Below are 27,357 nucleotides of genomic sequence, written 5' to 3' on the forward strand. Positions count from 1 at the left end.
AAATTGAGTACTTTTCATTGGAAGTGAACATTTCAAATGAGTCAGCATTATTTATTACATGGCGAAAGTCTTCCAATTACCTATAAAATGTTTACAAAATGCATTCAAATATCTCTCTGATCACCCAAGCTGTAGTTGCTTACAACATTAACTAGACTTTGCCAAATTGATTTTTTACACACAATAGATTTTGAATAACTTCCTGTTTTCAGTGTTGGAAAATAATATGACACTTTCACTTTCCTCTTACAGAAACTCATATTTCAAAGCAAGGAAAAAATTTATATCCTCATCTGCATTTTCTGCTTGATAAAAGCAGTGCCAACTTTTGTATGAATCAGCTGTCTTGTCATCTAACTTAACCATATCAGACACATTGAAGTTTACAGCATAAGACACAGTCTTCATTTCAGCTTCCAAATTAAATTCCGTTTCAGTAACTTTAGATCTACATATTTTGAACTGGACTCAACAATAATCATTCCATTATTTGAATCATTGGCTATATCTATTGCTTTGTCAATTTTTTCACCTGCAGTTATTAAGTTCTTTAATTTTGTGATCTTTTAATGTATTTATTTATTTCCAAAGTTAATTTTTAGATTTACTATCTGTTCATTTAGTTCTCCTACCTTTTGATTTATAATTGTTATTTTTTACTCACTTTTTCATTTGATTGATTAACTCGTTCTTCATTTCTCTCATTGTTTATTGCAAAACATAGCTTCCTCCCAAAAGAGTGTTGCCAACAGTCACAATAATTTGTTTTACTACTTTACACCAACGCATTTCAGAACTACAACTCTTTTCTCAGTGACAAATTTGATTTCTTTGACCATGAAATGCTAGATTATAAATTGAAGTAGATGTAACATCCAAAAAGGTCAATGTACACCTCTCCAAAATCCATTGGACTAAGACACAAAATAAAAAAGTAAATGTACCACAATTTTTATGACACTGAAATCTTGAATATTCATTTCTTCAAATAAAATGCATCTTCACATATAGTTACACAGTTGTCATCAGGAACATGTAAGAACAAGTAAGTTAGTGTACTGTTTAAGTCATTGTTTGACATTGTTACCATTTTACTATATTTTTGCACAATATTATACAGGAGCTAACATTGTTAACAAAACTCTCAAAAAGTTCTCGGCCATACTCTAATGAACATTCAGCAGGGCGTAGGTGACACACACACACACACACACACACACACACACACACACACACACACACACACACACTCACACTCACTGCCTGCAGTGAGAAACTATGATAGCAGGGCATTTAAAACATTAGTTGAATTGTTTATCCCATATACGGGGTGTTCAAAAAGTCTCTCCGCAGTGCCGCATGATTGTTAGCCATGTGTGCCGTATGCCGTAGTGAATATACCGAAATGAAACTCAGTGAAATACAAGTTATTAATTTATTGAATATTCTTTTTGACATTAAATGTTGAAAGTGTCCCCCCTGTTGTTGAATACACAATTCAATTCGTCTAATCATGTTTCCAAACACAAGCTGTAACATTTCTTCTGTAACAGAAGCAGTGAAAGTGGATATTGCAGTTTTCAGTTCATCAATAGAGTTTGCATGGTTTTTATAGACAGTTGCTTTGACTGCACCCCAGAAGAAAAAGTCGGGTGGTGTTAGGTCTGGCAATCGCGGAGGCCTAAGTCCCTGTGAAATTATGCAATCACCAAAAACATCAGCAAGCAGTGACTTTGAAACATGAGTTGTATGCGCAGATGCACCATCTTGTTGAAAATAACCATTCAGTATTTCACTTAACACAAGTTCTCCTATGAATGGGTACAGAATATCACTGCAGTATTGTTGTGCGTTTATTGTTTTGTTGAAAAACCCAGGCAGGCGAACAATCATAAGGCATGTGCGGCTAACAGTCATACACTTTTTGAATACCCCGTATATTCTGAGCCATTATACGTGGTAAATGTTAATAAAACCAACAAACTACAGGGATGGATTCCTGACTGGAAATGAAGGAAAAAAAGTCCTATGAACATGTATCCAGAAATGCATCATTGTCATGGTAGATAGCACTGATGAATGAAAGTTCCTCTGACCACATGGCGTGTTTTCTTTGTGTGTTGTAGGCTGTGTGATTGTTGCAGTATACTGTAAGGAGAAGAATGGTTCAGTATTCATGTCAGGAACAAGCCGAGATGGTGTTTGTGTATTGCCAAGTAGATGGAAACAGTCGAGAGGCAGCACATCTATACCAAAACAAATACCCTCACAGACACCAACCACATCACACAACATTTCAAGCCCTTTTTCCTTTTTGGTCATTTGTATGATCATGGGCCCTTTCAGACAGATTAATGTTCAGGGAGGCAGTGGACTGTGCATATACCAGTTTTGGAGGACCAGGTTCTACAAGATACTGAGACGAACTCTAGTACAAGCTCCAGGCAAGTGGCCTGTCAACATGCTGTAAGCCAAGGGACAATTATGTGACCTCACAAGTGCCCAAGAAGGGCTTGAAATGTTGTGTGATGTGGTTGGTGTTTATGAGGATACTTGTTTTGGTATAGCTGTGCTGTGTCTCAACCATTTCCATCTGCTTGGCTGTATGCAGACAGTATCTCATTTTGTTCCCAACATGAATACCAGACCATTCTGCTGCATACAGTACTCACTGTGTCAATTATACAGCCTGAAGCTCAGAATATACACACATCACATGATGAGACGGAACTTTCATTCATTTTGGCAATGATGCATTTCTGGACACATGTTCGTAGGACCTTTTTTCCTCCACTTCCTGTCAGGAATCCATCCCTACAACTTGCTGATTATATGAGGGTCATTCATTAAGTAATGGCCCACATTTTTTTCTCAGAACATATTTATTGTTAAGAGTCAGAATTTGGTGACAATATACATAAACATGTTTTGTCTGTGTGCTATTTTTCTACATAGTCTCCGTCATGTTCTATGGCCATACACCAACATTGTGGAAGAGTATGTACTCCGTGCTGGTAAAAGGTCTTGTCCTGTAGGCGAAGCCACGTTTTCGTTGCATAACAGACACACTCATCATCTTCAGAAAGGCCTCTCCGTCGATCTCAAAATCCTCCTACAATTAAGATGAAATGGCCTTTCTTTGAATCTTGTGGTCTGCTGTGAGCATTCATAGAACCCATCGTGAGCACCTGTTTGAATATCCGAGAGTCTCAATCATGCATACACGTTTTTGAATATCCAAGAGTCTTGATCATGCAGACGCACTTCCAATGCTGACCGACAAATGTTGAGCCAATTGTCGAGCTGTGATGCGACGGTGGGCATGAATAATGGCATCTGCATGATTCAGCATGTCTGGAACAGTGGCTTGACAGGATGTCCTGAGTGTGGCTAATCATGGAGCTCTGTTTCTGCATTTCCTGAGGCTGTAACTTTCTATGCCCATCACCCAACTATACTCCTATTAACTGCAGCATCGTCATACACTGCACACAAACGTTTATGGATGTTCACCATGGTTTCTTTTTCTGCACGCAGGATTTCAAGAACGGCATTCTGCTTGTAACATGAGTCATATGTAGACACCATTTTGATGCTGTACTATGGCTCTGCCATCTGCCAGAACGGTTCGAAACTTCACCGGCGCACAGAGCTAACATTAAATGTGAAATACCAACAAGGACATTTGTGTATATTAATGACTTAAACAAAAATTGTATACATAACATTGTGCTGTTTCGTTTTCTTCCATACAGTAGGTTTTCACAGAAAACAGAAAATTTGTATTTAAGGCTTATCTGCTTATGATTATAATATTACTACATAAAATTTAAATTTGCTATAACAACATATAAGGCTCAAGGTCAGAAAATGGGAAAGAGGAGAAGAATAGGTGGGGGGAGAGAGAACAAATTGACATAAATAGGGGGAGGAAGGAGATGGAGAGAGAGGAGGGGAGGGTGGAAGGAGGAGATGGACAGAGAGAGCATGAGCAGGAGCTGGACAGAGAGAGTGGACGAAGAGATGGTGAAGAATGGGGGAGAAGGGATGGGACAGAGAGAGTGGAAAGGAGGAGGTGGACACAAAGAGGGGGAGAGAGGAGAGAGACAAAGAGAGGGGAAGAAGTAGATGGACAGAGAGAGGGAACAGAAGGAGATGGAGAGGAGAGGGCGGGAGGAGATGGACAAAAAGAAGGGGAAGAAGGAGATTAGCATGTATATCCAATTCCCATACATATTTAACAATTGCAAAGCACTGCTGGATTCATTAGTACTAAATACACAATGTATTCAAAACATACAGCTTGAAAAATAATTTTGTAGTTTCGTGTATAGGCTGAGTATGTATTGTGAGCAGATGTAGATGTACATGCGCGTGCACACACACACACACACACACACACACACACACACACAAAGAATGTATTAGTGTTAGGAGTGGTATCGAAGCAAGTAAAGATATTCCAGAGTGACACATTTCCATGTTTTGTTACTTTATTTTTATAGTCATCTTTTTAAGAATTAAAATACCTATACAAAATTGTGTATTCCAGGTGCAGAAATTTCGTCAGGTGCTAAAGAAAAAGTGGTCTGATATAACTGTTGGATCAGTTGAGGAATTTCAAGGGCAGGAGAGGCTCATTATTATTATATCTACTGTACGTTCAAGGACAGAACTGCTAAATGATGACTATAAGCATCATCTTGGGTTCCTGAAAAATCCAAAGGTCTGTAACAGTGTATTTTTTATAATTAGGATATTCAGTATCTGTTTTTGTATTCTGTTTCATGCAGTGTTCTACATTTACATACATACTCTGCAAGCCACCGTGTGGTGCATGGCAGAGTATCTTCTACCACTGTTAGTCATTTCTTTTCCTGTTCACTCGCAAATAGGGTGAGGGGAAAACGACTGTCTATATGCCTCCACCAGCCCTAATTTCTGTTATCTGCATGGTCCTTATGCGAAATGTACATTTGCAGCAATAGAATGATTCTGGAGTCAGCTTCAAAAACTAGTTCTCTAAACTGTCTCAGTACTGTTCCACGAATAGCATGTTACCTTCTCTCCAGGGATTTCCACTTGAGTTCACAATCCCAAACATTCAAGCAGTACTCAAGAATGGCAACACAAGTGTTCTATACACAGTGACCTTTACAGATGATCCACACTTTCCTAAAATTCTTCCAGGAAAGTAAAGTTGATCATTTGCATTCCCTACTCCTATCCTTATGTGCTCAGTCCATTTTATATTGCAACATTACGCTTAGGTACTTAATGGATGTGACTGTGTCAAGCAGTACAATACTAATGCATTACAGGATTGTTTTTCTTAGTCATCCGCATTAACTCATGTTTTCTACATTTAGAGCAAGCTGCCCTTCATCACACCATGCAGAAATTCTATTTTATTCATGCTGTATCCTCGTACACTCAGCAACGACGCCTTCCCATACACCACCTGTGTCATCACCAAATGGCTGTAAATTACTGCTTACCCTGTCTGTCAGATCATTTATGTATGTTGAGAATAAGAGAGGTCCTATCACACTCCTCTGGGGCACTGCTGCCATACCCTCATCTTTAATTAACACTCTGCATCCAGAACAATTCTATTATTTAAGAAGTCTTCAAGCCGCTCAGTATAGAAACACATTCCATATGCTCATACATACATTAACAATCTGCAGTGGGACACCTTGTCAAATGCTTTCTGGAAATCTAGAAAAATAGAATTACCAAATGCTTTCTGGAAATCTAGAAAAATAGAATTACAGTAAGCTTTGTAGCTATTTTCATGAATTGTAATTTAATATTCAATTTCTGTGACACAGCTTTGATTGTTTGTCATTCCACAAATGAGATTCACACTGAAGCATTTTTTGCTCATCAAAATCCAAAATCCAGGCATGCTCCTAAATTACACAACATAATTTTAATGCTTAGCACTTTTAAAAGAGAGGTCACAACTTCAGACTTAATTTGTGTATGACTATCACCAAACAAGGGATTGTGAGCTGTGCCCTCCTAACATAATGTATTTTACCCCACAAGTAGCAATATAAATGCAATAACACAGAGCCCACTTGTTTAAGTATTCAAGCTATCTTTAAAGTGCTCCAGAAAAGTTACTCTACATTTTGTTCCACAAATCTCCTGGTGAAAGCTAATAGTATTGGACAAATCTCTTTTGAGTGGTGACATACAGTATTTTGTTACTTAATGTGAGGTGGAAGAATAAATCAAGGATATCTCTATCTACATGCACACCCTTAAATCCGCTTTGAAGTGCATGGTAGATGACACTTCCCATTCTTTCACATGTTCCTTACTGATTGATACATGGGATGCTAAGATACATTCCTAGAGTCCTCACTTAATAATTCATACTTGAAACTTTGTAAGAAGGCTTTTGTGGGATAATTGGCTTCTATCAAAAAGTACATGCCATTTCTGTGACAGTCTCCTGTGGGGCAAACGAACATGTTAACATTCATGCTGCCCTTTTTTTTTTTTTAATATTCCTTGTTGGTCCTACAGTGGTGTGCAAAACTAAAGGATGAAAATAGCTTTCGTATGATGTGACACTGCAAAGTAACGTAACTCTATTAAATGAAGGCCGTATGTAGAAAGAACTGCAACAGTAAGGTACAGAAAGTAACGAACTAATACACAGTGAGACAAAGTGAGCTGAACAGAAACAACACTTTTATTCAAAGAGTACAATTTCACTGAAGTCATCACAATTCGTGATGGTTCCCCGGACATTACAGATCATGAGACATGATTCTTAATCGGGTGTGTGATTATCACTGATGGCAGTGAATGCTCTGCAACACGCACCCATGTGGTCCACAAGGTTGGTAAGAAATTCTTGAGGGAGGGTGCTCTGTTCCTCCACCTGCATGGTTGACAACTGCTGGATGGTTGTTGGCATATGTGGATGTGCATCAGTACATCTCCCCAAAACATTTCACACTATGTCGATGGAGATTAAATTGAGAGAATAGTCAGGCCAGTCCATTCAGAATATCCTCTCATTTCAAGAGCTTTTCCACCTCCGTTGTTTAATGCAGTCATGTGTTGTCAGAGCCAAATGCACCCATGAGAAGACACTCATGGAAAATGAGTACAGCGTCACAATAATGTTGACCAGCGAGTGAACTGCGTCGAAAGTGTTGGAGGTTAGTATGCCCATTCAACATTTTGCCTCCCTTCATGATAACAGCCGGACCACCAAAACATTCATGTTTAACAATGTTTTGAGTGCATTACGTCTCCCTACCTCTTGCCATATGAGGGTTTGTTGAACATGATTGTTTTTGTGGACCATGTGTTTTGGTGTGGTGAGGCATAATGTAGCACTGGTTTATTGACCTCCAGATCTTTGAACATGATACACTTACTGGTCCACATTATTCTGACACTATACTTCTTCCCAATATATGTCTTTTCAGGGGTGCACTCATTTTTATGGATGACCGCATCAAACAGGATGGTTGGAGGAGCTCATTGAATGAAACGATATTTGGTGAATGGATTGGCTTGCCCATTCCCTTGACTTAAAATCCATCAATCACCTTCCGTGGTGATTACACACCCTATTAAGAACCATGTCCCACTGTTTGTAATGTCCAGAGGACCATCACGAATCACTGTGACTTCAGTGTAATTACAGTAAAACTTCATTAACACGAATCTCAAGGGACCAAAAGATCAGGAGTTTGTGTTAAAAAAATTCGTGTTAAGTGAAAAACACAGATTTTAGTAAGTATACATGTACAGCAGCGCATTAACGTGTAATACACTACACTATCAATCACGTTATTGTAGACTTATAACACTATAAAGTGATTGTAAAATCCAAGTACTCAGAAATTATGTACGTTACTTTCTTGAAAAAACTTTGGTCATGGTTCGCTGACGTTCATGGGAACGATAATATTTTGTAATTTCACAACTAATTGTAATGATAGCGTCCATAAACCCAGCAGTGACATCAGATGTTGAAGCAAACAGTTCTAAACAGTCCAAGGCTGTAAACATCTCCTGACGGGTGGGTGGAATGGTATCTGTATTCTCTTCATCTTTACTTTCTTCTGATGGCCCTTCTTGCACCTCGTTCACAGCTTTTGGCACATCCGATTCCACAGAAGCACATACAGCAACATTGTCGTCTACACTAATGAATTCTTCAAAACTAATGCTAGGGTTTGCAATGTCCTGCAGAACTGTCCATTCATCAGGTGAAGTGGCATCTTTTAACTCGTGGACATCTTCAGTGTTGCTGTGTCTCCAAGCTCTGTTAAACCACTTCCCTATATGATGTGGCGATACTGAGTTCCAGCCTGCTGCGATGGCTTTTATTGCATCAAGCAGATTCCAATTTGGGGTTGCACTATTATTTTCAGCAGCAAGAATTGCAGCTCTTACAAGTCGCTTACAATAAGCTCTCTTTATGAGAGAGATTATGCCTTGGTCCAAAGGCTGAAGGCGGCTTGTGGTGTTGGGTGGAAAAAACTGAACCTTTGTATTGGATAGGTTCAGATCATGAAAGTAATGGGCAGTACATCTGTCCAATGTAAGAAGAACATGTCTATTTTGAGCAACCATTCGACTGTTGAAACGAAGAAGCCACTTGCAAAATGATGTGACATCGATCCAAGCTTTCTTGTGGTGAGAGTAGATGCGAGGTAAAGTGTCCATGTTTATGTTTTTAAAGCAATGTGGTTTCTCGGATTTACTGATAACCCAGAGACGAAACTTCTCATTGCCGTCAGCATAACAGCACAGTACAACAGTCACACATTATTTGCTTCGTGCTCCACCGTGAAACTTATCACCTTTTATCCCCAGGGTGTGATTTGGAAAAAGATTGTAGAAAAATCCAGTTTCATCTATGTTAAACACATCACACGAGGCAAACTTTTCCCTCACTCGGTTGAATTCATGCAACCAGCTGTTCGCACTTTCTTCAGCAACTTTATTTGCTTCACCACAAATTTGTACAGAATTAATTGAATGTCTCTTTTGGAACCGATACAACCAACGAGCAGAACAATGGAAGTCTTCGATGCCCATATCTTTAGCAATATCATTTGCTTTTGACTGAATCACAGGGCCAGTTAAAGGTATGTTAGATGCACGCATATGACTGACCCATTCTAGCAGTAACGTCTCGATGTCTTCATACTTGGCGGTATGAAGTCATTTAGATTTATTTCCAGAACCTGATGCTGCAGTATTAATAATTTTTTTTCGATTCTTAATAATCATAGAGATAGTAGATTTAGGTATTCCAAACTGCTCTGAAATTGCTGTTTTCTTGGTACCACGGTCAACTTCATCTAGAATCTTAAGCTTTAACTGTACATTTAGAGCTGTCTGTTTCCTCTTTGCTATTTTCGCTTGCTACGGTACTGGTTGTAACTGTAGTTTTTATTCAGTATTCATACTCGATATGGCTACGACTAACAGAACACCTGCCAAATCTGGCACTGAGTACATTCCTAAATGGTGCTGCACACATTATTGAATGTCTTAAAATGTACAGCATATGCTGATTGTTGAGGTGACATACGCGGCTACTGACCTACAATACGTTAAAAACGAGTCAATAATAAGTAAAATTAGCTTTGTAGCTACATTTCCTACATTCATTTCGGAAAGAAAATTACGCTTTAGAATACTCTAAGGTTGGAAGTTTGTGTTACAATGAAATTTAATTACACTAGGAACTGAAACAGTGTTTGTAATTTGCCTCAACCGAAATTCATGTTAACCGATAAGACATACCATAAGATCTAATGTATTCCTGGTGGGACCAATATTTTTTTCGCGTTAATTGCGAGTTCGTCTTATGCGAGTTCACGCTAATGAAGTTATACTGTATTTCCTTTGAATAAAAATATGTGTGTGTTTCTTTCAGTTACCTTGTATACTGTACTATACTATACTGTAGCAGTTCTTGCTACATATGATCCAAGTTTCATCGCACTATGCTGCTTGGCAGTGACACATCGTGCGAAATTTACTTTCATTTTTGACTTTTGTACACAGGTGTATGTGGTTATGTCCCACACACTTGAGCAGTGTTCTGACATAGTTTGCACAAATATTTTGAAAGTAATCTCCTTTTGTAGACTTATTGCATTTTCCCAGTATTATACCAATGAAGCAAACCTGCCACCTGTATTACCTGTGGCTGAGCTTTGTTATCATTCAGTTCCTTATTCTTACACCCAGATATTTGAATGAGGTGACTAGTTCCAGTCATGACTCATTGACATTGTAGTCATTGTACATTTCTGCATTTTGTGAAATCTTTGTACCACCTTCAAATCTTACAAAAATCTAACATGATTTGTGCAGCTTGTTTCAAATTATGCTTTATCATAAATGACTGCATTATCAGCAAAAAGTTCAAGTTCTGATACAGGTCTGCATGCCAACCAGCCAACACAGGGATGATGACATTGAAGAGTGCTGCAACAGAATTGAATCACTGGTGGAGAGAGAGAAGAAAAAGGTGTGCATCATAGTAATGGGAAATTGGAATGCGGTGGTTGGTGAAGGGAAAGACAAAGATGTGGTTGGAAAGTTTAGATTGGGTAACAGAAACGGAAGATGTGCGAGAATGGTCAGATTTCGTAAGGAAAACTCATTGGTAGTTGGGAACACGCTTTTTGGACATCACTAAAGAAGACGGTACACATGGACATCGAATATAGACAGCAGCAAATCCAGATCGATTGCATACTAACACAGAGTAGATTCCAGACATGCAACAGAAATGCCAAGATTTATCCAGGAGCAGATATTAACTCTGACCACAATGTAGTTGTAGCAGATGTGCAGGTTGGATTGAAAAGAATGTTGGTAGGTAAAGTGAGAGAGAAATTTAACTTGGATACTCAAAAGGAAGAAGGAATACAAAAAGCTTGAAGAAGAGTCCCAAGACAAGTGGAAGATTAGAGAAAAGGCAGAGGGCATAAATGAACAGTGGAACCAGTTCAGAGACACCCTGAAAGCAACCAGTATAGGTGTTGGTCTGGCGAAGTGCAAGTGGAGAAGGGAACCATGGGTTACCAATGACATGATTTTGAAGATGGCAGAAGGGAGAAACTGGAAAAATGCACAAACTGACGAAGGAAAATGGCAATACAGAAGACTGAACAATGAGCTGAGAAGAGTAACTGATCAGGTCAGGGAAAAATGGACAAGAGCTATCTGCTCAGAAATTGAGACACTGGAGAAAGAGGGCAAGTACAAAAAGATGTATTGAATGGCCAAGGAAATAGTATTTCAGGGAAGGAAAAAAAAAAAAAAAACGTCGAGATAGAAGGGAAAGATGGAACTCTTTTAAGTGACCCACACACTGTTAAGAACAGATGGAAGTAATATATTGAAACTCTCTATGAAGTGGATCAAAGACTTTCCTATCTGCAGATTGACAAGGAAGAATCAGTAAATGAAGATGAAAAAGGAACAAAAGCATGTGTTGTAGGTGACATTCCGGCAGAAATCTTAAAGAGTTTAAAATAAACAGGTGAAAATGAGTTGACCTGTCTTTGCAACTACATTTATGACAAAGGGGAATGGCCAGAAGACTTTCTCATAAGTAATAGTCCCAATCCCAAAGACTAATAATCCCAAAAATTGTGAAGACCACAGGACAATCACCGTAATATCCCAGGCAGAAAAAGTAGTTCTTTGAATTCTGAATAGGAGGCTATATGGAATGTCAGAAGAAACACTTGGTGTATGCTGTCTTCATAGACCTCGAAGAGGCCTTTGATAGAGTGCAGTGGGATAAGCTGTTAGATATCTTGAAAACGAAGGGAGTAAAGTGGAAGGAGAGAAGATTGATTGCAAATCTGAACCTGAATCAAAAAGTTCAGGTGTGAATAGCTAATGGGATCTCTGAAGATGCAAGATTGGGAGAGGTGTTAGACAGCGCTGTTGTCTCTCTCCGATCCTATTTAGCATCTGTCTGGAGAAAGTAATGAAAAGCTGTTGGGATGGGACAAGAGGCGTCAGGACAGGTGGGTGAAAAATTGAACATATAAGATTTGCAGATGACATGGTGATCCTCACAGAAAATCGAGAGACGCTGACTCAGACTCAAATGCTAAATGACCTGAATCAAGCCTGTGCAGCATACGGCATGAAAATTAATGAAAAGAAAACCAAAAGCATGGACATGGCCCTAAAGAAAAGAAAAGTGAAAATTAAGTTGGGGTCAGAAATCATAGTATAGGTAAGGTCATTCAAGTATTTGGGAAGTTGGATTAAAAAAGGCTTGGATTGCCAGCAAGATACCAAAGTGAGAATGACTCTGGTGAAAGAGGCATTTAAAAACTAGAGAAGACCCCTAACTAGTTGTTTAAACAAGGAAGTAAGGAAGCGACTGGTTTAGTCCTTAATATGGAGTGTGACCATGTATGGAGCAGAAATGTGGACTTTGAGAAAGCAGAATGAGAAGAGAATTGAAGCTTGTGAAATGTGGATATGGCATAGAGTGGAGAAGATTAGTTGGACTGATAAAGTCATGAATGAAGAAATATTGAGGAGAGTTGGAGAAGAACGGAGATTGCTGCTGATGGTGAAGAACAGGAAACTAAAGTGGATAGACCATAATCTAATAAGAGATTGCCTTCTAGTAGAGGAAATTGAAGGTTTCGTTCTGGGAAAAAGAGGGAAGGGCAGAAGAAGGTTCCAGATGCTGGATGATGTCAGCAGGCCACAATGAAGGTACCAAGGAATGAAGAGGAATGCAGAAGACAGAGAAGCATGGAGGGCTATGCAGTCAAAACTTGGCGCAAGGCAGACAACCCAGTGATAATGATTAAGATGGAAAAGAGAGTAATTACTGTTTCCTTGGAGTAAGTCAAGAAAATTCAGTAACATCAACTGGAATTAAATCTTATTTGGATTCTGGAGCTACAGAGCGCTTCATGAATAGTAATTTATGTTTGAAAAACTTGTTGGAACAAAATTAATATTGCAAAGTCTGGAACATTTCTATATGCTAAATTTGTTGGCGAAGTTGAAGTTGTAAGTTATGTGAATGGCAAGAAAATTATGATTTTGAGCAAGAAAATTATGATTTTGATCACAGATTTTCTGTGAGTTCCAGACTTCACCTATAACCTGCTGTCTTTATGTAAATTAGAACTGAAAGATTGGCAAGTCGTTTTTGAGAGCTTTAATGATAGTATTCATAAGGGCAATGTGACTCCTGACGATGTACAGAACAGTGAGACAGATATGTACAGACTAAATTTTATACTTAAGGAACTACAGTGTCCTTGTAGCTTCACCACCATAGATGAATGTATTATGGCACGAAAGGTTGGTTCACCTGAATTATGATAATATTCCTAAGTACCAGACACACGTTGACAGAATTAATTTAAATCTAGCAAGTCAGATGATGATCACATCATACATGTATTCAAGGAAAACATACATCACAGTCCCATGAAACATGAGAGTAAAAACAAGTGGACCACTAGAACTTATCCATGGTGATCCAATAGAACCAATTACTCAAAGTTCATACTCATACGATGATAAAAGATATAGTTTAACATTTATTGATGATTCTTATTCAATTTTCTTGTGTATGTTTTCTAGAAACGAAGTCATAAATACTGAACTTTTTCAAAAATTTTGAAGCAACATCGACAGCTTATTTTAGTTTGAAAATAAGTTGTCATAATTGTGATAATGGGCAGAAGTATATATCAAATGAGGTGAAGACTTTCTGTGAACATTTGGGCATTCAGTTTGAGTTCACAGTGTGAAAGACACTGTAGTGTTTCCTATCCTCGGGGTTCTGCCATTAAAATACAAAATAGAAAATCTGATTGGGTTTTGAATTTTGATGGAATAAGTTACGTATAAGGCGGACTTCGTATTACTGATTGAGATAGTGCTGTAATTTGACTGTGCATGGCAGACCGGGTCGGCAACACTACAAAAAGCGACTGTAAGGAAATAGCATCAGAAATAAGTTGATATTTACCTTATAATTCTGTTAGAAACGTAGTATTTATTATAATATAGTCTTCGTGGCTGCATCTGGAATACTACTTAATTTTCTTGTAGGATGTCCTTTTTCTCATTGTTTGCTGGTCCTCTTGTTCTCCATCTGATGAAAAGTTCTTTAAGTTGTCACTGTCAGGATTAATTTATAAATTTGACGATAACCATTTCGAATCACTACTGAAATAACTTTGTTTCATAATATAGTTTTACTTTCCACTTAAAAGCATATTTAACACAGCGCCGAAAACTACACGTCTTGAACGTATGGCAACAAGGGAGTAATTAACTAGTTGTTAAAACAAAAAAGATCAAAATTACTTTTAAAAAATCTAATCGCTGGCGCAGTGCTCTTCTGCATGTGCAATCGTAAATCATATCTTTGTACTGGCGGAGACGCAGTAGTCAAAGTACCGTTACAATGCCTCCTGTACTGACACGCTCCGCAAGCGAGCGAGGGAAACATTCCACGTGGGAAAAATATATCTAAAAACGAAGAGGATTTGACTTACCAAACGAAAGTACTGTCAGGTCGATAGACACACAAACAAACACAAACATACACACAAAATTCAAGCTTTTGCAACCAACGGTTGCTTCGTCAGGAAAGAGGGAAGGAGAGCGGAAGACGAAAGGATGTGGGTTTTAAGGGAGAGGGTAAGGAGTCATTCCAATCCCGGGAGCGGAAAGACTTACCTTAGGGGGAAAAAAGGACAGGTATACACTCGCACACACACACATATCCATCCGCACATACACAGACACAAGCAGACATTTGTAAAGGCAACTTCAGAATCTGGTTGAGCATGTCAGAGTCCTGTGCCTTAGTTTCGTCATTTTTTCGTGTCTGATTAATGTCTGGTTCTGAATTTGTCATTGTCAGTGTCGCGTTTTGTCGTGTAGTACTCACTCTCCATTCGCCTGTATATCTGTTTAAATTTAGGGGTTGTTGTCTTAATCAATCCGGTAAACTTATGTCTTGAACATCCTCACTATTAAGTTCAATATTCATTTGACTGTCGGACATGTTTTGCAATGTGTCACTTTCACTAAGCTTGTCCGCGGAAACAATTTCTACGCGTCTAGCATCCGTCTTGCAATTTTTGTAATTAATTGCAGATAAAATTTTCCAATGGCAAAAAGAATTTTAAAATATGATATGTTGAAATCTGAAATTTCTCTTGTGGAAATGGATATTTCTATATGATTTTTAATCAGAAATTGAATTATTAAACTGGTACTGAAATTTCCCTTTCACCAATAAATGACTGTGAATATGCTCTTCACTTATCATTTGCAATAATAGTAAATCAATTTTAACTACAATTTGGGAAAATAATTTCGAAATAAATGGATCTGAATAAAGGAAGTACAGATGGCTGCTTCAAACTGGAAAAAATGTAAATTTCTGTACTCACCAATTTTTTTTGTTCTTCAGTCTTATGTTGCAAATGTAGCGTCAGATATACAGTTTTCAATCCAAAATTTTTTCTTTCGTGTCCATGCAAATTATTTTATGGAATGTTATCCTTTTCCTTTTTAACAAATTAATTTCCTCAGCAAGAAAATGAAAATTAACACAAATTAGTAACAGGGTAAACAATATTGTTGTAAATTTCATGCACATAATGTTACAATTGAAATGAATGAGAATTAGTCCAAATTCATTTTCTGATGCTATTAAAATTAGATAAAATGTCTAAAATTTATAATAGTTGCATTTGTATCAAATCCGAAGATTGTAAGTCCTGTCACCAGGACGCCAATTGTAGTGTTTCCTATCCTCGGGGTTCTGCTGTGAAAATACAAAATAGAAAATCTGATTGGGTTTTGAATTTTGATGGAATAAGTTACGGATAAGGCGGACTTCGTATTACTGATTGAGATAGTGCTGTAATTTTACCGTCATGGCAGACCGGGTCGGCAACACTACAAAAAGCTACTGTAAGGAAATAGCATCAGAAATAAGTTGAAATCTACCTTATAATTCTGTTAGAAACATAATATTTATTATAATATAGTCTTCGTGGCTGCGTCTGGAATACTTCTTAATTTTCTTGTAGGATGTCCTTTTTCTCATTGTTTGCTGGTCCCCTTGTTCTCCATCTGATGAAAATTTCTTTAAGTTGTCACTGTCAGGATTAATTTATAAATTTGGCGATAACCATTTCTAATCACTACTAAAATAACTTCATTTCGTAATATAGTTTTACCTTCCACTTAAAAGCATATTTAACACAGTGCCGAAAAATACACGTCTCGAACGTATGAAGACAAGGGAGTAATTAAGTAGTTGTTAAAACAAAAAAGATCAAAATTACTTTAAAAAAATCTAATGGCTGGCGCAGCGCTCTTCTGCAGGCGCTATCGTAAATCATATCTTTGTACTGGTGGAGGCGCGGTAGTCAAAGTACCGTTACAACACCACAGCAGAGTGGGATTTATGAAAGGCTAAATAGTATTGTTTAGGACAAAGCTTCTCATATCAAAACTTAACAAGAGTTTCTGTACAGAAGCAGTGTTGACTGCAGTTTATTTACAAATAGGAGTCCAACTATAGCCTTGGAAGAAAAAATAGCAGCAGCTCTATGGTATGGAAGAAAACAAAACTTGAAGAAGATGGATGTTTTTGGTTGTGTAACCTTTTTAAACATTCCAAAGGAATGTGGAGCTATAAAGTTTAATTATCATTCACTTAGATGAATTTTTATTGGATATTACCCACATGGATACAGATTTTAGTGTCCAAGAGCTGAAGAAAGTAATTTTAGAAAAGGAAGCAATTTTTGGTGAATTTACTTTCATGAGACAACTAGTAAACACTGGCTTTCAGGAGAAGAAGTAAATGTGACAAATGAATTTGAATACCAGACAGATGAAAACAGAATGGAAGAATACAAGATACGTGAAAACAAACAAGAAAGAAGGAAAGAAGAGAGAAAATTCAAGAGAATTGGTCACAATGCCAGAAAAAGCAATGCAACAAGGAACAAAGGATGCCTGCATGATTTTACAGTCATGGAGTACTGACATTGCATACTGAATCATTTTTTGATGATGTCCCTGAATCTTATGGAGATACACAAAGGATACATGATGAACATTAATGGCATGGAGCAACCAGTAAAGAAATAATGTCACTGGAACTTAGCGAGACATGGCTGTAACATTGTGCTGTCCAGAGGAGAGATCAATTGACAACAAGTGTGTCTTCAAAATTAAACATCAAGATAAAGGAACTGAAAGAATAAGGTGAGGCTTGTAACCAAAGGCTGTGTTCAGAAGAAGGTTTATTATTATGGTGAAATATAAGCGCCTGTTGCATGTTTGGCTATGTTGAAAACACCAATGTTAATCCTCATTGAACGGGATCTGTATACATGCCAAATGAATGTCAAAATATTTTTATACATAGGGAACTAATTGAAGATCCCTCAAGGTGTCACATGTCCAAAGAATCAATTTAAAAAAAGGCCTTGTATGGATTGAAACAGGATCCTCTTATGTGGAATGCAAAATTTGATAGCTTTTTCAAAAGTATTGGACTTAAGCAGTCAAATGTTACAGATGTCGGTATGCAGTCAAATGTTACAGATGTCGGTATGTGGGCAATTAGGAAGATAGTAGAGTGTATCTTTTATTATATGTAGATGATATTATAATTGCTGCAAGTAACTCTGATAAGATCAGCAAGATTACAAGGGCTTTGGAAAATCAATTTTTCGTGTGTGATATGGGAGAACTTAAATCATTTCTTGGCCTTGGTTTCAAAAGGTCAGATGATGGAATGATTATGAGTCAACCCACATACTTACAAAAACTATGTACTCAAATGCTTCAACATGAAACAATTGTAGCCCATTTAAGACACCAGTGGAGACCAAACCCATAAAGGAAAATAAACCAGAGCTGAAAAGTAATCAAGATTACACAGGTGAATCCAAACCATTTCATCAGTTGATACATTGTTTGATGTGTGCTATGCTTGTGACAAGACCAGACTTGAATGGCAGTAAATTATTTCATCTGATATGAAAGCAAACCAATGGACTGTCATTGCAAGGAACTTAAAAAAGATAGCTAAGAATATCAAAGGGTTGTTGAATTTTGGTCTGCACCATGGAAGAGGAGCTAGACAGATACAGATTTTGGCAGAGGAAAAGATAGGGAGTCTACATCAGAATTCCGTTGGCAAGTGCATGGAAATACTGTTTGTTGAATGACAAATGTCAAAGCTATGTTTCCTTATTTTCAACTGAAGCTGAGTATGTAGCCTTGGCCACAACTGCAGTTCATTGTTTGGTTAATTAAACTGTTGACTGTCATGGGTCTTAAGGTCAACTACCCAATAAGATTTCTTGAAGACAGCGATTCTGGTACTCATTTGTGTGGAAGGTGGGAGCATCAGATAATGAAACACATTAATATTAAATACAGTTCTGTCAGAAAGTGTGTGAGCAAGGGAATTATTGATGATTGTTATATAAACAGAAAGGAAAATGCAGCTCTCTAAATTTTTCAAGATATTATCAACAATTAATACTTAGATTAAATGGCCTTGAGTTAAATATTTGTTTCAATTATAAAATATGAGCATTGTGGGAGAATATCGAAGGTTGTATAAATTACTGTTTTGTTTTTTACTTTATGTATGATCATATCTGTGTTGCTATGGAGGTTTTTCTTTCTCTGGAGTTCTTAGGTGAGTTGCTGTGTTTGTGTTGCCATGAGTAACTGGTTGATTTAGAACACTGAATAAATCTTTGTTTCTCAAGCAATGAAATACAAGAAGTGGAAAATGTGATATTTTTTGGACTACAGATAGATCACAACCTCAGTTGGAAAATCCACTGCCTAGAATTAATAAAGCATCTTGGTTCATTTATGTTTGCGGTGTGCATGATTACTGCTGAAGGCAACTTAAAAATGAAGAAACTAGTTTATTCTACATATTTCTATTCACTAATGAGTTATGAAAACTTTTACCGAGTAAATTCAAGATACAGGGATACATTTTCAGAACATAGAAGCATGCTGAAAGAATTATATCTCATTTTAATTCAAGAACATAATGCAGAGACCTCATCAAAAAACTTGATATTTTGACAACTACTTCACGGTGCATATATTCATTACTCTTCTTTGTCTTTATGTAATTTATCTTTTCACAAAGAATAATGGAAAGTATGAAAACCTGTGAAAACCTACTTACAAAGTTTCTAAAACCACCTCAAATTTTGTAAGAAAGTGAAATGATCATGTGGCATTGTTGACCGGGAGGCTCAATTCTGGGAAGTTAGGCCGCCGAGTTGCAAGTGTGCAACTTGCATGCCAGTGATGATGATGAAGGATGATGACAACACAATACCCAGTCCACGATCAGGTAAACTCCCCAACCTCGCCAGGAATTGAACCCGGGCCTGCTGCATGGTAGGCAAACATGTTACCACCCAGCTAAGCAGGCACACTTTCAGTGATGTATCATGGAATATATTACTGACTCCTGTATATCTTTCCGATAAGATTGCGATGACAAGATTAAACTAATTGCAGGATGCACAGAGGCATTTAAGCAATCAATCTTCGTGCAGTCCATATGTGAATGGAATGGGAAAAAGCCGTGATAACAGGTATTATGGGACGTACTCTCTGCCCTGCATTTCACAGTGGGTTGCAGAATATAGATGTAGATGTAGAGTGTAACACTAGGACCAAAAACAACTCTACAAAGATATCAAGGTGTACTAATATCAGACAACCTAGGAGAGCACATTAAATGTCACTTAGATAATGTAGTGAAGTGTAAGATTGAATTTCAGCACTTTTGGGCATCTCATTCTATTCTGTTGAAGAATAGCTTCATAAAAACTCTTCAGTTTTATGTTTTTGGTTAATTCGTAGTTAGAATTAACACTGTAATATAGCAATGTAATGTAATTTCATGCAATTAAATTAAATGCACATCCTTAACTTCTTTTCCACATCCAGAAACCACTTTCTGTGGATCTGTTGAATACGACTAATGTAATGTACAAAAGGGCAGAGCTATACCTAGTAAGTTGACAAAAATCAGTTGTTAAGAAAAAGTAATAGAAAGAGCCAGTTCATGACCAAATACATATAATTTTGCAGAACATTAGGAAATGTTTTCCTATCTAATATTATCAAGTTCTGCCAAGCACTGGTGTAAAATTCAGTTAAAGTAATAGAAATGTTACTCCAACAGTTTATTTGTTTAATCATGTGTCTCGTTTTTAGTCAGATTTAGTATAAACTGTTACTGTTTTTATTTTTCAACACTATATAATGGCCATGTTTAATGAGAGCTTCATTATAATATTTACTGATGCATTAGACAAAAAAGTGATGGCCAAAAATTATTTGTAATTTCCTCTAGCAGGTATTGTGCATAGCACATTGAATTTGTATGAACAAATGATTATGATGGCAATAAAAGATAGGTACTAACAAGAAACTGTTTAATTACAGAGATTCAATGTGGCTGTGACTCGTCCAAAAGCTCTGCTAATTGTTATCGGAAATCCTGATGTACTTCAACATGATAAGTGTTGGAGGAAACTTATTGAATTTTGCCATAAAAATGGTGCTTGCGCAGGGTGTAAATTACAGCTGCAAGTGGACCACATTCCCAGTATTGATGATGACTTCAACTTCAATTTCGCAGGTCTCAGTTTGGGTAAGAAAACTAAACTGTACTCTAAATTTTTTTTGAAGCAGTCATTTAAGACTGAGGCCATTGTGTGTGTGTGTGTGTGTGTGTGTGTGTGTGTGTGTGTTTTATTTTTTTTATTTTTTACAATGATGGTGTAGTATTGTGGTTAATAAAATGTTCACTTTGCAGAGGAGGATTCTGACTTAAGTAAATTTTAATAATAATAATATTTTGTTCCAAATTATGCCCCAATATTTTGTCAGGTTTGTTGTGCTTTTGGTGCAAGAACCTTTTATGGATCTGGTGCGCAGAAGTCCAGTCCTCTGTAGATGATGCTGTCATTTCCACTAGACTTATATATATATATATATATATATATATATATATATATATACCATTGGTGTCATGAGTATGCAGATAGCTTGCTGATAATATCATTTATGACCATGCATGGCTCTTAGTTAAGGACTCTGAGGCAGAGCTGACAAAAAATATATATTTAAATATATTTATGATAATGAATTACAGAATGTTATCAGCATTTTGAATACTTCGACATGGATTTAAATACTGACAGTCAACATTTTTGTAACTGTTGATATTGAGTCTTATTTTTTGAACAGACAGTAACTAGCTTTAAGGCTCCACCTAATTTGGATCGCTGCTGTTGGTTTTTTGAGTGTAGCAGTGTTTTGCAGGCATGGTTTCTGTGGGGTACAGGTCTTCAGTCTTCAGGGCCTCCCAAAGGGTCCATTTTTTCGGCCTAAGCATGTTCTACCAACTTCCACATGATTTTCTTACAATGAAAGGGAATCCACAAGTGGCTGAACCTTCACTATCGAATCCCTGTCTCTGTATATCTTTATTATGCTTTGATGTGTCATTAATCAATATATAATAGTATTGTTTTGGAAGGTATTGACAAATCTATCAGCTGTTGGAGAGGCATTCTAAATTTTTAAATATCTTGTTATAGTACACTAGAATACCATAACATAAGTGCCAACACCTAATGAGAGTGACACGAATGATTAGAGGAAAGTTGGCAAGACATGCCCCATTGTCTTTAGCTGCTGAGAATTTCCTTGCTTGCTGATGGGGTTTGTGTGATGTAGTGCATTATTGGCAAGTTTCTTTTGTGAGTGCATTGTGCCTGAATTCTTGTGAGTTTTATTTCCTTACAATCTGTATATTGAGCAAGCAGTGAAGGAAACAAAAGAAAAATTTGGAGTAGGTATTAAAATCCATGGAGGAGAAATAAAAACTTTGAGGTTCGCCGATGACATTTTAATTCTGTCAGAGACAGCAAAGAACTTGGAAGAGCAGTTGAACGGAATGGATAGTGTCTTGAAAGGAGGATATAAGATGAACATCAACAAAAGCAAAACGACAAATTGGAGTCGAGCTCTGTTTAATGAATAATGTGTATGCATGTGATGTGACATATTAACAAGCGTTTATTGCATTTATCATATACAAATTAACATAGAATGCTCTTCTAGTGTGTACTAAGTGTGTGTCAAAGAAATATGTTCAAAAGGTTTTGAAATAAACAATTTCTGGTGTAGCAAAATGTATGTGGTGACGGTACTGGGACTAGTGGCACTGTTAAGAAACCAAGAATTGTTCAGAAATTTAGGGAGGAATACTCTAAAGCATGTCTCTGTTTATTGTGCTCCCCCAAATCTGATTCACATGTGTTTTGTTGTGTGTATAGCAGGGATTTTTCCATTGCACGTGGTGAAAGAGGCAATTGTTACAAACACTTGATGAGGAAAATTCCTTCAGAATTGCTAATGTATGATTTAGCAGCGCATCAACATATTTGCATTTACATCTACGTGATTACTCTGCTATTCACTATAAAGTACCTGGCAGAGGGTTCAATGAGCCACCTTCAAGCTGTTGCTTTACCGCTCCACTCTTGAACGGTGAGCTGGAAAAACAAGCACTTAAATTTTTCTGTGTGAGCCCTTATCTCTCTTATTTTATCATGATGATCAATTCTCCCTATGTACGTGGGTGCCAGCAGAATGTTTTCACAATTGGAGGAGAAAATTGGTAATTGAAATTTCATTAGAAGATCCCGTTGCAATGAAAAACACCTTTTATTTTTTTTTATTTATTTATTTATTGTTCCGTGGGACCACATTTAGGAGAAGTCTCCATGGTCATGGAACGAGTCAATACATGAAATTATAACACGATTGTAGAAACAGATAAAATGAAATATAAGAAACATATTCAGGCGACAAGTCGTTAGTTTAAATAAAGAAAATCAAAAATGTACACTGGAATTTGCTTAATTTTGTATCTCTTCCAGGAGCTCCTCAACAGAATAGAAGGAGTGAACCATGAGGAAACTCTTCAGTTTAGACTTAAAAGTGTTTGGGCTACTGCTAAGATTTTTGAGTTCTTGTGGTAGCTTATTGAAAATGGATGCAGCAGAATACTGCACTCCTTTCTGCACAAGAGTGAAGGAAGTGCATTCCACATGCAGATTTGATTTCTGCCGAGTATTAACTGAGTGAAAGCTGCTAACTCTTGGGAATAAGCTAATATTGCTAACAACAAACGACATTAAAGAAAATACATACTGTGAGGGCAATGTCAAAATTCCCAGACTATTGAATAGGGGTCGACAAGAGGTTTTCGAACTTACACCATACATAGCTCGAACAGCCCGTTTTTGAGCCAAAAATACCCTTTTTGAATCAGAAGAATTACCCCAAAAAATAATACCATATGACATAAGCGTATGAAAATATGCGAAGTATACTACTTTTCGTGTTGAAATGTCACTTATTTCAGATACTGTTCTAATGGTAAATAAAGCGGCATTTAGTTTCTGAACAAGATCCTGAACATGGGCTTTCCACAACAGCTTACTATCTATCTGTACGCCTAGGAACTTGAACTGTTCCGTCTCGCTTATAACATGCCCATCCTGTCTGATTAAAATGTCAGTTCTTGTTGAATTGTGGGTTAGAAACTGTAAAAACTGAGTCTTACTGTGATTTAGCATCAAATTATTTTCCACAAGCCATGAACTTATATCATGAACTACATTATTTGATAATGTTTCAATATTACACACAAGATCCTTCACTACCAAGGTGGTGTCATCAGCAAACAGAAATATTTTTGAATCACCTGTAATACTAGAAGGCATATCATTTACATAAATAAGGAACAGCAGTGGCCCCAGCACCGACCCTTGGGGAACGCCCCATTTAACAGTGCCCCATTGGGACTGAACATCATTACCACTCTCAATATTGCGGAGGATTACCTTCTGCTTTCTGTTCTTAAAGTAGGAGGCGAACCAATTGTAAGCTACTCCCCTTACTCCATAATGTTCCAACTTCTGCAGTAATATTTTGTGGTCAACACAGTCAAAAGCCTTCGTTAAATCAAAGAAAACACCTAACGTTCGCAACCTTTTATTTAATCCATCCAAAACCTCACAGAGAAAAGAGACTATAGCATTTTCAGTTGTTAAACCGTTTCTAAAACCAAACTGTACATTTGACAGCAAATTATGTGAATTTAAATGCTGCAGTAACCTTGTATATACAACCCTCTCAATAACTTTAGCAAACACTGATGGCATAGAAATAGGTCTATAATTGTCAACATTATCCCTGTCTCCCTTTTTATAAAGTGGCTTCACTACCGAGTACTTTAATCGGTCAGGAAACCGACCACTCCTAAAGGAAAAGTTACAGATATGGCTAAGTACTGAGCTAACATACGTGGAACAATACTTCAGTATTCTGCTAGATACCCCGTCATATCCATGAGAGTTCTTGGTCTTTAGTGATTTAATTATTAACTCAATCTCCCTCTTGTCAGTATCATGGAGGAGCATTTCAGGTAACAGTCTCGGAACACTTTTTTCTAAGAGCGCTATATGATTCCCTGTTGGGACTAGGTTTCTATTTAGTTCACCTGCTATATTCAGAAAGTGATTATTAAGTATTGTACATATATGCGACTTATCAGTAACACGGACATCCCCACTACGCACTGATTCTATATTCTCGACCTGTCTCTGTAGACCAGCCACTTCCTTTACGACTGACCATATGGTTTTAATTTTATTCTGAGACTTAGCTATTCTATCTGCATACCACATACTTTTTGCCTTCCTAATAACTTTTTTAAGCACCTTACAATACTGTTTGTAATGGGCTGCTGCATTTAGATTTTGACTGATTCTAACGTTTTGATATAATTGCCACTTTGTTCTACAAGATATTCTTATCCCTTTAGTCAGCCACCCAGGCTGCCTGTTTGTGCTAGTACCCTGTTTTGAACGTTCTAACGGAAAGCAACTTTCAAAGAGCACGAGAAAAGTCTTGAGGAAAGCATTATATTTATCGTCTACTGTATCAGCACTATAAACATCTTGCCACTCTTGTTCCTTGATAAGGTTTACAAAAGTCTGTACAGCAACTGGATCAGCTTTCCTAAAACGTTGGTAACTATATTTAACATGTGTTGCAGCACAAAAAACTTTTAGACTTAAAATTTGTGCATCATGATCTGAAAGGCCATTCGCCTTTTTGCTAACAGAATGCCCTTCTAATAATGACGAATGAACAAAAATATTGTCTATGGTTGTTCTACTGTTCCCTTGCACTCTCGTTGGAAAGAATACGGTTTGCATAAGATTATATGAATTAAGGAGGTCTACCAGCATCCTTTTCCTTGCACAATCACTTATACAATTAATATTGAAGTCACCACATATAACTAACTTTTTGTATTTCCTATAAAGTGAACCAAGAACCTCCTCTAGCTTTAGCAAAAATGTTGTGAAATCGGAGTCTGGGGATCTATAAATCTTTGTTTCAATGATAGCCACTCCAATTCACTTATCATGCCTGTGGCATTATCTTCCCTACTTCGCAGTAACACAAAACAAGCTGCCCTTCTTTGTACTTTTTCAATGTCATCCGTCAGTCCCATCTGATGCGGATCCCACACCGCACAGCAATACTCCAGAATAGGGCGGATAAGCGTGTTGTAAGCAGTCACTTTAGTAGACCTGTTGCACCTTCTAACTGTTCTGCCAATGAATAATCATTTTGCATTTCGTTTTGGTCATTTGATGACTTTACAAGATAGTAAATAACAGCATCATCTGCAAACAATCTAAGACTGAGATTGTCTCCTCTGTCGTTAATATAGATCAGGAACAATAGAAGGTCTATAACACTTCGTTGGGGAACGCTGGATATTATTTCTGTTTTACTCGATGAATTTGCATCTATTACTATGAACTGTAATCTTTCTGACGGGAAATCAAATCCAGTCACACAGCTGAGGTAATATTCCATAGGCACGCAGTTTAGTTAGAAGACGCTTGCAAGGATTGGTGTCGAAAGCCTTCTGGAAATCTAAAAATATATAATCAATTTGACGTTCCCTGTCAATAGCACTCATTACTTCATTAGTATAAAGGGATAGTTGTGTTTCGCAAGAACAATATTTTTTTAATCTGTGCTGACTACATGTCAATAAATCGTTTTCTTCGAGGTACTTCATAATGTTCGAATACAGTACATGTTCCAAAACCCTACCTAACAGTACGCTCCATGCCCCTATCTGTTTACATTACTAATTGGCTTTCTTAAAAGTTGGCATCTTTGTCATTGTAAGTAAAAGAATTTATAGGTGGAGGAGTGAAGACAGTACATTTAATATCCTTTGTCCCAGTAGTGTTACATACCCTGATGAAAGTTACTTGCAATATTGGCCAAAATGTTGGTACATCGTTTTAACTGGGATGCAGTCTATAGCATAGATCATTTATATGGAAACTGCTACTATTTGTGTAGATAAATAAGAAACACTTACTTTTGAGTGCTTTATAAGGTAGGAGTTGAAGAGATCACTGAAGTGGTGAATGAACTCATACTTTAACTAAGTCAACCAGTATATAGAATATCATGCAACTTATTTCTGGCTGAAATACCTCATTTGCATTTTGTCTTATTTTTAGTACAACCATGTTTTGTGATTAATTGTAATTAGATCTCAACTTTTTGTCTAAGATAGCACAAATAACTTCTGCAGTGTTACAATGTTTAGAAGATTTTGAATGGGATGTATTACTTCTAATAGTTTTAAAAGTTCTTCAGCAGTTTAACTGAGAACAAAGACAATAATATTGTTGAATATGTGTTTGTTACTGATATTTTTGTGTCTGCCAGAATAGATCCATTATTTTTGTTAATGAATATCAAAAATGCAGGAAAAGGTAGATTGCTGCTGACCATAAGGACGATACATTAAGTTGCAGGCAGGCACAGTTGAAATGCATATTTCATGCACACACGACTGCCAACTCCGGCAGCTCAGGCTATAATGAAACTATCATGTGGGATGGAAGCAGCAATCTGGAGGGGGCGGGGAAGGGGAAGGAATAGCAGTGTACAGGTGGGGGAGAGAGGAGTACTGTCTGGTGGAGTGTGTAGGGATTAAGGGATTAGAATGCAAACATACACTGCGTCAGAAGATTGTGGGGCAGGGAAGCGGGGAAAACGAAATGAAAAAGTAGAGGAGCTGGGAAAGATGGGCGGGCAGGTGAATTGGTAGAGGGCATCAAGCAAAGAGTGTGGGAGATG

General features: G+C 37.3%; 1 protein-coding gene across 1 annotated transcript in view; it reads left to right on the forward strand.

The window, feature by feature from the left end:
• LOC124622040 (putative helicase MOV-10) overlaps window positions 1-27,357 on the forward strand; it is a 314,393-nt gene that overhangs the window by 262,306 nt on the left and 24,730 nt on the right. Inside the window, exons 18-19 of the mRNA XM_047147599.1 lie at window positions 4,553-4,726; window positions 20,539-20,746. Of these exons, the coding sequence (XP_047003555.1) occupies window positions 4,553-4,726; window positions 20,539-20,746 (382 nt within the window). The remainder of the gene's footprint in view (window positions 1-4,552; window positions 4,727-20,538; window positions 20,747-27,357) is intronic.

Source organism: Schistocerca americana, chromosome 7 (assembly GCF_021461395.2).
Source record: "Schistocerca americana isolate TAMUIC-IGC-003095 chromosome 7, iqSchAmer2.1, whole genome shotgun sequence".
Taxonomy (NCBI): Eukaryota; Metazoa; Arthropoda; class Insecta; order Orthoptera; family Acrididae; genus Schistocerca; species Schistocerca americana.